The sequence below is a fragment of the Vicia villosa genome, linkage group LG3, assembly GCF_029867415.1.
Source record: "Vicia villosa cultivar HV-30 ecotype Madison, WI linkage group LG3, Vvil1.0, whole genome shotgun sequence".
Taxonomy (NCBI): Eukaryota; Viridiplantae; Streptophyta; class Magnoliopsida; order Fabales; family Fabaceae; genus Vicia; species Vicia villosa.
The window spans coordinates 69,893,305-69,905,702 of NC_081182.1; the positions used below are offsets into that span (position 1 = coordinate 69,893,305).

Sequence of the window (12,398 nt, forward strand, 5' to 3'; positions counted from 1 at the left end):
ACATTAACCCCTTTAATCCCTAAATCCATGTTAGTTCCAACATCATAGATCAATTACCAACATGTATCAACAATCCTATCAACACACTAAGACATCATTAGAACTCATCTCCATCAATTAATCACACATGCAATAACAATAATATTTAGAGAACCCAAACACTCACATGTTTCAGACATTATCTTACTAACCCATTCAACATGTTATCCATCCCTTTCATACCCAATTATCTAACTAATGGAACTCACCTTGCATCAATGGAGGTTAGGATGATAGCTAAGGTGCAATTGGACTCCTACCTTGGTCAAAAATTCACCTCCAACACCATCAAACCCGTAATCCCGTCTTACCCATTTATTCTCATGCTTGGAGAATTAGAGATGTTACAGGCAAAGTAACGAACAACTCGCCGGCTCTGGCTTTAGCCATTAATATCCTTTGTTCCTTGATGTTGGCGGTTGTAATTTTTTCTGCAAAACAAATAAAGATGAACAAGCATAAGAAAGGATAAAGAATATAAAAGCATATACAGTGTGGGGCTCACAGATATCCTTACCCAAATGTGCCAAGAGCTTCTCTTGGTCATCAGAAATTTCTATTATGTCCTTGGTTTTCATCAATTGAAAAGAATCTAATATGGCAAGCGCTTGAACTTCATATGTCATTAGCTTGTCATAGTCAAACCTATACACGGGCATCAGGTTCTCCATGTAGTAAAAAAGGAAAGCTTCGACTAACCTCCATGGAATACAAAACTCCAGGGCATCTATTCCCACTCTTGACCCGAATATACCAGACCTTAAAGCCCTTATAATTAGAAGTATAAGCTCGAAGAAAGCTCCTACAGGGAGCTCTTTAAGGGACACCCAGCTACCCTTATCAGTGCCTTTCAATTCAAAGAAAGAAAAGAAGAGACCTAATGTTGGGTCAATGTTTAAAACCTCACAAATAGCTTCGAAGGCCTTAATAAATCCCCAACCATTTGGACGCAGATGGACTGGGACTATGTTTAGGGTGGTTAGGAGGTCGGCTTCAAAGTCAGAGAAGGGGATTTAAGTTTTAAAGTTTTCAATAACCCCAGGGTAGAAATAAAAAAAAACGCTTCGTCTACACTTTTCGGACGGAAGAGACAAACCGTCTCACCCTCCTCACAGGTTTCCAGGATTACATCTTCTTCACCCAATTGAAGAGAGATTCTTGTTGGTGTGAAGTTTCCCTATGTCACTGTAACTGACTACACTATGCTTGTAGCTTAGTACCTCTGAGTCTATGTAGGAGTCACCCATCTCCATTAACACCTCAATAGAACCTGATGAATCAGATTCTGAGTCAGAATCACTAAAAGACTCATAGAGGTTTCCATAAACCTCTTGGAGGATTTGGGCGAACTCATTTCTCCTTAGATGCCTCTTACATGATTCCATACATTGCTCCCAGAGATCTTTCCTCTTTTGAGCATTGCGGGGAACAAACATGTTCCCCGATTCATCACACTCCCTAATGAGAACCATGATTGCGAGAAATAAAATGCATAAGGGAGAAAGGGCGTTACCCGGGAGAAATGTGCAGATGAAGAAGAACTCTTTTATAAAACTACAGGAAGCGTCGCTTGGTGGAGAAAAGGATGGTAAGCGAGAAAAATGGAGCATGCATTTAAACCCTAGAATCCTATAAACGGCTATAAAGTAGGGTTATGGTAAAAAGCGCATTTCCCGTAAAAAAATCATCATAACATTGTAAGGCGAATGGACGCGGCTTGATTGCTCTTTTAAACCCACTAGCGCATGCTAAGGTCTTAATGACCGTTGGATCATGGGAAGGTCGATCACCCAAGTCTTCTTAATAATTTTAAAAGTCTTTTCGAGCCGAACACTTCATTCCTACAGGTTTCGAGATCGGGGGACTTATGTACATACAAAAAATACTCAGGCCGACGTTGGAGCTCGGACTCTGTAATGAGTGGTAGTAGTAGGGAAACCAGTTTGCAGTATGACAACCAAGTAGGTCGGAGCATCTCCCCTACTCGGAGCACCTCCCCTACTCGGAGCATCTTCACAAGTCGAAGTGAGTATCCAACCCTCACTTCGGTGGCCGGTTACCGTAGTCGGCTACGACTATTACGAATACGAAGGAGCGCTGGGATTGTTACAAAGCATTATGCCTCTTAAAGGAGGGCGACAAAGGTTACTGTAGCTGCCATTATTGAGGGAATCCAAGAGTCACTTCATTAAAGTTGTAGTTCATCATTTCATAAGTATAGATGGGACTCTCATCTGGGGGATAAGCAAGACATATTCCATCTTGAGCTCACGCATACTACTGTCGTGCCGCTCGAATCCCTAAATAAACTCAGTCATCTTCTCAGTTTAGCCTATATAGTTGCGACCTCGCCGGATTAACTTCTGAGAGGTAGTCCAAACGTGTTTTACAGGAACACAAACTAAAAATTTGTAAAGAAAATAATAGCCAAATATGAGACCGCGAGCCAAATTGGAGAAGTTTAATTATTTGCTAGCTAAGAACTAACAATGTTAAATGGAGAGAAAGTGTTTGCCACTTTGAATTTTAAAAAAGCGAGATTAATGTTAAGTTAATAACTAGAATGGTGTTAGTGTTAGTGACAAGATCTTCCTCGTATATATCCTAATAAAGTGGAGCTTTAATTGTTTCCCCCAAAATTTACCATTCACCAATTTTTGGTGTTATTTTCCTAGTGTGTTTCAAATTGCATGATGACCTTATTAACAAGTAATACATGTCAATGTATCATCTTGACTTCGTGCCTAATTCTCGCATAAAATAGGCATGAGCGTCGTATTTAATCTCGTCCTGTCAAAACTCGTCAATAAAACAAGGTGGGACGGATCTAGTAAGCTCACCATTCCTAAAGTTAAAAGTAGAAAAAAAAGTCATGCACGCCTCAGATTAAGTCCGCGACTACTAAAGCCCACCAAAAAAGAGAACGGAAAGGGTAAAGTAGAGGAGGCGGGCTTGAACCCTTGGCTCAGTCCGATAAAAATCACGGGCAAATCAGACTTGCTGATGGACACCACCCATTTTACCACCCCTAAATCTTAGGAGGAAAATATTTCATGCAAAGACTATATAACTTCACATTTATTCATACATCAATTGTTCAAACCTAAACCACCAGAACATAAAAACATCAATACATATATCAAATGGTTAAAACATCAGCCAGTAGATTACAAATCAACTGGAGTTCATATTCTAGAATGTGTGTTGATCACTTATTATATTCATATTCAAAATACATGGCTGATAAAAACCAATACATAAGATTTGAACCAAGTCATTAGCCATAGCACCTTATGGGATCAGTGCAACCCTTTTCAGCAGACTGACTGTTGCCTTGGCCTCCACCCTTCTCCAAATATTGTTGATGATATTCCTCAGCTCTATAAAACCTCTTTGCTGGAAGTATTTCAGTTACAATTTTGTTCTTCTGCTTCAACTGTTCAGCTTCTTTTGATTCTTGAGCTAAACGAGCCTGGGTTTCATTGTAGTAGTAGATTCCTGATCTATATTGTACACCTACATCACCTCTCTGAAAATACATATACATATAAAGTGAATCATCAATTATGCAAAGTATAACATATTCCGAGCAAGTAAAGCCAACTCAATAAGTATGACATGTATCTCAGATAATCCAAGCAAAGTGTTCTATAAAAAACAAAATTTGCTCAGATAATTAAATATCTTTTTACTTAAGACACAAAATTTTTACAAGTACGTCAATAATAAACTCTGATTTAGTTGAGTATGGTACCTGGCGATTGAGGGTAGTGGGATCATGTCGTGACCAGAAGAGATCCAAAAGATCAGTATAAGGACGCACTTTCGGGTCAAATTGAACCCTTACCACTTCAACATGGTTAGTACTTCCGGTACAGACCAATTTGTAGGTCGGATCCGTTGTATGACCCTGTGAATATCCAACTTCAGTCTTCACAACTCCCGCAACTCGCTGAAAAGCCAGCTCCACGCCCCAGAAACAACCGGCACCAAACTCAGCAAACTCGTGATCCGGATTGGCCGGAGTATCCAAATCCGGGTCAAAAGCAGGGTTGTGGCTCCCGTCGCCGCTTTCACTCGTAGCCATTGTAGTTTTCACTACTCGTATGTGAGTCGCTACGTCGATATTAATATTGAAGTGAATTATTAGTTGGCTTGAAAGAACAAGACCAATGAAAAGTGAACTACACTTATAATATTGGTTGGATTCATTTTAATATGATACTAGGCTATTATTCATTTACCAATCCATTCTTGACCGTAGTTGTTAGGGAAAATAGTTTTTTTAATATTTTTTAAATTTAGAAAAAAAGACTATTATGTTACTAATCCAGTGGTTACCAAATAATCAATTAAATATTAATATTTGGAAAAGAAAGAAATAAAATAATTCACATTTAAATTTATAATTCTATATAAAATATTATCAGGGCCAAACTAAGACATTTATTCTTTCTTTGTCTTAACCTTCTAGTCTATTGAAAATATTAGATCTTGAAAATTATAATTAACCCTTAGATAAATAAAACTTGAATTAAAATTATTTTTGTCATAATTTGAGTTTTATTCTTCAAAATATTTAAGTTGAATTTGAAATACAATTATTTAAGATATCATTTACTAATATATATTTAATTATTCTTCAAAGTCGCTTATGTTTGGAGGTTCATTAACTCAAATGAAAAGAAATTCACTCTTATTAATCTATAGTACACAACAATTTTATCTGAACTCTCTCAATTTAGTACTCTTTTATCTAATAGTACTCGTGAATTTTGATCCAGCCCACTGAATTTGAGATTTCTCTCACTTTGGCTCAAACACTCTTCCAAATATTTGTTCGATTACAAAAGTATTTGAAGTGATGAAACTCAATTGCAACAGAAATACCCTATTCTCGTAACTTAGAAAAACACACCAGGAATAGAGTATTGCTACACAAAACACAAAAATTGAATTGTTAGACGACGACAACTAATCTAGAGGGACGGTGAATAGATCCCTAAGGTAAAATTTCAGTTTTTAAAATGTTTTTGAAAAGATTAAATGTATGGTGAGTGAAAGTTCTAGTTTAGATCAAAAAATTCGTCTAAGCCGAACCGATTATTAGAAACGCAAATATGCGCGCAACCTCGAGGAATGTATAACAATGATAAACAATTACCACACCAAGTCCCCAATCAAACGTTATAATGGTTTCACTAAGACAACCTATTTCCAATAAAATCAATTGAAAAATGTAAAATGACAAACTATCGAACACTTGGCGTGCGATCTTTTTTTTCCAGATTTTCCTTTTAAGTTTGTTAATATAAAAAACCTCTTACAATCAATTAGATTGTAAGGCAATCAATAAATCAATATAGCTTTTAACAGGGAAAATCACTATGAATAGATCACTCAATCAATGTATTTAACAATTTGCTAACAAAATTGGGTCATGCTAACGAGTGCCCCAAGGGCACTCTTTAAGCATTCTATTTAAAGAAAATATTCTTTAAAAAATTCACTATTTCAACTTTCGATGCATTAATTAGGTATATTTCCAAGAAAAACTTACTTTTTTAAGCTCTTACAAGAGTGCCCCTGGGGCACTTGTTAGCACTTCCCAACAAAAATTTAAATGAGAGAGAGAGAGAGAGAGAAAAAACACAAGGATTTGTTTAGGCAGTTCACCAGTCGTCCTCGCCATCACTACGTCTGACCCCAATCCTAATCGAAATTGAGATAATGAAAATTAACCTTACTTGCAAAAATCGTTTACGAGAGAACAAGTAGAAATCCAACAATCCAAACTGTAGGTAATGTTGATCATATATTCTTCTCCTCCCTTGACCTCGATAAAGTATCCCGATAATACCAATATGATTCATCGTCACGCGCCACTCCTTTGCAAGAACCTTCCATTCTTCAAAGTTTTCACTCGACCGAATCCAAATTGCAAATAATCATATCTCAAGTTTCTCAAATGATCCACCGTCTCACACTACTCCTTTGCAAGAACCTTCCGTTCTTCAAAGCTTTCACTCAATCGAATATGAATTGCAAAAACTTGTATCCCAAGATTTACCAATGTGATCCACTGTCTGATGTTACTCCTTCGACAAAACCCACAGTTCCTCGAAGCTTTCATTCAATCGAATCCAACTTGCATAATCCTGTCCAAAAGCTTTAAATCCGAATGATCTTGAAGGTGTCACACCCTATTTTTTGACCCGCTTTTTATGTGTCCATTTGCATTTCATTTGAAAAATTCAAAAATATATACATACCTTCATTTCATACATCATTTTAGAATTAATAGTATTGTTGTTTTTTATTATTAATCTTTTTAGGATTTATAATTTTAATTTTAAATTCAATTTAAATTTAAGTTGAATTTTTAATAAAAATTAATAAATCAATTCTATCATATTCTTGTTATTACTTGTTTTCATTTTTAATAGGTGCAATTAAGGAGATGCCCATTTTGATTCAATTGAATTGAAAGTCCAATATCATTTTTTTGTCCAAACTAATATTGAGGACCCAAGCCAATGGGATTGAACGTTATTATTGTTTTCATGTTAGTAATACCAAATATCTATAATATAAGAAAATTTACTGTTCTGGATTTCTCAAAAATACCCTTTGATTAACTTAGTCTAAAGAAATAATTTTGGGGCACAAAAAGTCTTTTTCTTATTTACATAGTTATAACAAATAACTATTTGTATAGTAATAATAACAATTAAGTTTTTGTCAGCCCAATTTATTTTTTCCAAACTGCTTTTCTCCTCTACACGACAATCTAACGCACCTTTATCAAATTTATTTTTCCAAAACCTCTTTTCTCCTCTACGACTAATCAAATCCGTGCTCTTCCCCAAGAACAAGTTGTTCTGCCTTTCAAAGCAATCTAAAACACACACGCAACAGTCAATTCTCTCTCATCAGAACCACCTTTCTCTTCTCATTCCTCACTCTTCAACTCAACCTTCAGCTTTGTTGTTCTTCTTCTTCTACTTTTGATTCTCAAACACCTTAAGCATTTTCGATTTTTACCATTCCAAAATCCTCTCTATTTTTCGAACTACAACTATATTTTTCATTCTTGCTTTTGTTTTAGATTGGACTCTACGTGTTTGATTTTAACGAATCATTCTTTTGTTTTTCAGGTTATTCAAGTGTCATCTATTGCTTTGTAGCTGAGTTCTTCGTCAACTGAAGTATGGAGGTTTCTAGGAATCTTGATGGAGATAAGTTTATGGGTTTCAATCTTTCGTTCAAAAATGTGAAAAAAGGTATGAATTTTGATGAATGTAAGACAATGGGTTCAAGAACAGGGTTGTTTTAAATGTAAGACAATGGGTTGAAGAACGAGAAAGTTAGGGTTTTAATTTTCTTGGTATTGATAAAAGGGGATAATTTGTAGTTGGTGTTGATAATGAAAAAGGGATAATTTGTAGTTAGGGTTTTTATAATAGAAAATTGGTTTGATGACTTTGAGTGATGATATATTATTTTCTATGTATTATGTTTATATTGATTTTATATCTAAAAGCATGTACTGGTTTTAAATTGAAGAATCAGATGTTTTTAGAATAATTATTTGACTGAGATTGATGTTGTACCTATAATCAGTGTTCTTTTTTTGTTTTGAACTTAAATTGTATGCAATATATATAGCATTTAGGTTGAATATTTATTGGATTTTTCTATTGTTTTCAGGTTCAATCATTTGGTCCTGGTTTGAACTCAAATTTTTATGTGTATAAGCACTAGAGTTTGTAGACTTTAGTCCTGGTATGTAGGTTTCTAATGTACACTATTAGATTTATTTTCACTGCAACGTCAAACTCGTGTGGGATATACGTTTCTGATAACTCAATTCACTTTCTTAACTTTTGATTTCTTTTCATTTGCAGAGGGCAGTGTCAACAATTCATCCTTAAGGAGAGTGCTAACTTCTTTAGATGAACTGATTTAGATGCAGAGGGCAATGTCATGCAGAGGATAATGTCAACAATTTTTACTGATTTAGATGAGCTGATGTTAAATTAGTTATCTTTGGTTTGTTGTGTGCTAACTGCTAAGTTATACTTTGAAACTATCTTTGCAATATCTATGGAGACTCATTTGGCCTTAATTTTTAGCTTACTAAGAAAGTCTTATTTGTTTCAGGTCCATTTGTGAAAAAACCAGGTGGCATAGCTGAAGAATTTGAATAAAATGATATTTTCAGAGATATACTATTGACTACACTGATTCAACGTGCAGGATTTATTGCGATGTATGCGATGTATTGCAATATGCTATTATTGACTACACTTATTCAACATTCAGAATTTCCAAAACCATTTATAACGATATTTCGGTAAGTCATTTTTCTTACACATTATAGTCTCCACTTCATATGATTTGAATCCGTTTATTATTAACTATTTGCATCGCTAATTGGTAAAAACCTAACTGATATTTTGTATGAAGAATAAAGAATAATGTGTTGTGAGTTTTTGTAGTTTTCAATTTTTTATTCTTGTCGGTTTTCAAATTTTTATTCCTGTCAATATTTTGATTCCTATTAGTTTTCAAATTTTTTATTCCTTGCAGCAGATGCCACACCAACAAGTTTTCAGTCATTTCAGATCTAAAATCTCATGAAAATGGAGTGGATAACAGAGGAGGATGTGAAAGGCAACGCTGTGTGTTTGCCTGAACAGATTCTTGACACTTTTGAATTGGGGTGCAGCAACAGGTTTGCTTGGTTATTCTCATAACTGAAAGTTGTTGTCATTAAAAATGAAATTCTTGACAGATTCATATTATGTAAGTGAATTTATTCTCATAACCTAATAATAAGTGATTAAATAAACAAATATTCTACAATATATTATAAGTAGAAAATATGTAATTTAATTAGCTTAAGTGTATATCATATATGTGAGTTCATAAGTATAATGTACTCACATGTACTATAATTAATAAATAAATCGTGAGGGGATAAGTTCCAATCATGTTAAGAAAAATTAAGATATATATTGTGTCACATTGTTTTATCATTAAACACTGTCCCCCATATTATTAGGTGGTTATACATTTTGGCTTTGCTCCCTGCTCTTGTACTTTGTTGTAATCGATGTTTTTCACTTTAATGTAAAATGCGATATATTGTTGTAATCTATGCCTTTCACTTTGATGCAAGACAGGTGTTTTTGTGGCACTATCTGTTTATGGGAAAGGAAAGATGAGAAAAGAGCACAATTCTTTTCTATTTTATGGAGTTGTACTCTTACAACTTTGTTTCCACAGTGGACATGATTTCTGCTATTGAATTTGACAAGTCTGGTGATCATCTTGCTACCGGTGATCGCGGTGGTCGAGTAGTTCTCTTTGAACGGACAGATTCAAAAGATGTAAGTCTGATTTTTTGCTTCTCCTGTTTTTTTATTTATTTTCAATCAAATGTATCAACTTAGTTTTGAATGAATCCTTGTAACCAACTTGGTATAGTTACTATCTGTGTATTTATTATGTAATTTAGCAGCATGGATCAAGAAAGGATTTGGAAAGTATCGACTATTCTAATAGTCGACATCCTGAGTTCAGATATAAAACCGAGTTTCAGAGTCACGAACCTGAGGTAATTTTTTGTCACTAGGCACCCGTTAATGCTGCTAAAACTATCCGTGGCTCAAAAATTTTGATGTATATAATACGATGATTGTTGTTTCAGTTTGACTATCTTAAGAGCTTGGAAATCGAAGAGAAAATTAACAAAATCAAATGGTGCCAAACAGCTAATGGTTATGTATTCCTCCTATCTACAAATGACAAAACAATCAAATTTTGGAAGGTATGATGAAACGAATGCACACCCTTGACATGCTGAGTGTTAGTTTTTGAATGAATTAATATGAATCATTTGTCTCCTACGGCGCTTATTCTTATCGTCTTTATCTGAGTTGAACAGGTTCAAGAAAAGAATGTGAAGAAAATTTCTTACATGAATATTGACCCTTCAAAAGCAAATGGAAATGGATAATATACCATAGATATGATATAATTCAGTAGAACATAATAGAAATATTTTTGGTGACTGAATATATTGTTTTGTTTGGATAAATTTGTATAGGTGGATCTGTCACAGCACATGCAGCTGCTCGGTTAGTTAAATTATTTATATAAATATTTAATTTAACTCTTTTTTTTTTATAAATATTTTGAAGTTGTAAAAAAGACTTGAAGCACCTATTCAGTAGAGACAAGATAGAATTTTTTTCATCAATATATGAAATTTCCATTTTAGTGCATATGATAGAGCAGTTATTAAGTGTAGAGGAGTTGAGGCAGAATTGTGTAATATATGTGTTACTGTTATTGATAAAAAATTTGTGTGAACTATCTTTGACTGAATAATATGTCAATTATATTAATTTGTTTCCTTCATGAATGATGATCAGGTGTTGTGGCCTGAATATGGTTGGCAACCGGTTGGTTTAACTGATTTGATTACAACCGCTGCTGTTAAAAAAGCTTACAGGAAAACTATTTTGTGCATTCATCCTGATAAAGTGCAGCAGAAAGGTGCCACTCTTCAGCAGAAAGGAATGCCATTGCCACTGATGGCATCACCCTATGGACCTCTTGGCATGCCTCCGCCTATGTAGACCCTTGCCCATGGTATGTTTCCCAGTCCTCCAATGTCCCCAGGAGTCTTCATGTCACCATTTAACCCGGCTGTTTGGCCTGGACTATCCTAAGCTTAGGGAGCTTACACAAAAAAAAAGGATGATATTATGGAAAAATCTGCATCCACTCCCATATATTACAAGTGTAATCTAAAAGAGTTTGAACTAGCTCCAGAGTTCTTTCGGACCAAGTTTGATGTCATTCTTATGGATCCCCCATGGGAGGAGTATGCGCATTGAGCCCTTGGTGTTGCTGAACACACAGAGTGCTGGACATTTGAAGAAATAATTAATCTCAAGATTGAGCTAAGCTATTATTATATTTTCATAACATTTTATTTTCTTAGTCTTATTATATTTTGAATTAGATTAGATATCTTATTTGTTCTGTTAATTTCTTAAGGCTATAGCAGATACTCCTTCTTTCATCTTCCTTTGGGTTGGTGACGGTACCTTGAACAAGGCCGTCAATGTCTAAAAAAGATACACTATCTGCTGCAATTGTTAATGGCATTTGACTTTAATAATTGGTTATGATTCATATATCCTATTTATTGTTTCTACTGATTCATCTCTATATATTTTGTTTTTTTTAACCGGGATTATGACTGCGTTTCTACATTGAGGATTTCGTAGGTGTGAAAATATATGTTGGGTGAAGACAAATAAAAGTACTGCAACTCCAGTTCTGCGGCATGATTCACATACTTTATTTCAACATTCGTTAGTTTAAATTTATTTTTTATAGTTGTACACCCACAGGTTCCAACTTCATTTCATCATTTGAGATTTTTGTTTTGATGTCAAATATAGTAGTATTTCCTAAACTGTTTGATTTTGTTGTGGTCAAGAAACACTGCTTGATGGGAATTAAAGGAACAGTTCGTCGAAGTACTGATGGGCATATTATTCATGCCAACATTGACACGAATGTAATTATTGCCAAAGAACCTCCTTATGATGGGTGAGATGTTAGACTTTTTTCTATAGTTAGGTTTACACTACATAATCATATATTTAGCTGATAGTTCTTTAAATTGTCATTTTAAACCGGGCATCATTTGAACAAAGTGGTAAACAAGCGGCAAAAACATATATGTCAATTTGGAACCGGTGTGGAAAAGTTTCTGTATGCCGTGAATTATTTGGTCAAACATACCGAGAATGCAAAAAGTTTGCCAAAAGGGAAAAATTTCATATCAAGTCAATCACAAAACATCTTTTAAAAGGTTCTGATTTTTAAAAATTTCCTTGAGACATACTTCTAGATATAGAAGACACAATATTGAAGAAATTGTAGATGCAACACAAAGGTTTTCAAATAGTCTCAAAATTGGTGAAGGAGCGTGTCCTGAATTTGGTTGTATAGTGTATGGGTACATGGCTAATGGAGGTTTGGTTGATTGGTTCTTCAGGAGAGGAAATGCAGTTGATAATTCAAATGAATTGTTGGTGTGAGTGAGCCATAAGATGCAACTTTCTATATAGGCACCTCCTATATGATGTAATTTTCTATAATTCATGAATGTATATGTTGTAATTTTCCACAAAATTTTAAGGTACAATACACATCATTTTGTAAACAAAAGATGCATGTTTTGCTCTTAATTTTATTTTTTCATAATAACTCAATATATAAATTTTATAGGATCAAAAATATATTTAATAGATAATTATATTTGATATCAT

General features: G+C 34.4%; 2 protein-coding genes and 1 long non-coding RNA gene across 4 annotated transcripts; 2 read left to right on the plus strand and 1 right to left on the minus strand.

The window, feature by feature from the left end:
• Positions 1–3,106: 3,106 nt before the first annotated feature.
• On the minus strand, positions 3,107–4,189 carry LOC131661810 (peptide methionine sulfoxide reductase-like). The gene is made up of 2 exons (XM_058931447.1): positions 3,794–4,189; positions 3,107–3,568 (listed from the first exon to the last, which is right to left on the minus strand). The coding sequence occupies exons 1-2, from the start codon at positions 4,124–4,126 to the stop codon at positions 3,317–3,319; spliced, it is 585 nt and encodes a 194-aa protein (XP_058787430.1). The 5' UTR covers positions 4,127–4,189; the 3' UTR covers positions 3,107–3,316.
• Positions 4,190–6,850: 2,661 nt separating this feature from the next.
• LOC131661812 (uncharacterized) lies at positions 6,851–8,846 on the plus strand. The gene is made up of 4 exons (XR_009301254.1): positions 6,851–7,322; positions 7,750–7,824; positions 7,947–8,395; positions 8,635–8,846. It is a non-coding gene; the product is annotated as an uncharacterized LOC131661812 (long non-coding RNA).
• A 290-nt stretch (positions 8,847–9,136) lies between these two features.
• Positions 9,137–10,414, plus strand: LOC131661811 (serine/threonine protein phosphatase 2A 55 kDa regulatory subunit B beta isoform-like). Of its 2 annotated transcripts, none has more exons than XM_058931448.1 (3): positions 9,137–9,434; positions 9,563–9,661; positions 9,755–10,414. In XM_058931448.1, exons 1-3 carry the CDS (start codon positions 9,297–9,299, stop codon positions 9,878–9,880), a joined length of 363 nt encoding a protein of 120 aa, XP_058787431.1. In that variant the 5' UTR covers positions 9,137–9,296; the 3' UTR covers positions 9,881–10,414. The 2 variants fall into 2 exon arrangements, with proteins under 2 accessions (XP_058787431.1, XP_058787432.1); XM_058931449.1 differs by having other exon boundaries at positions 9,566–9,661.
• The last annotated feature ends 1,984 nt before the right edge of the window (positions 10,415–12,398 follow it).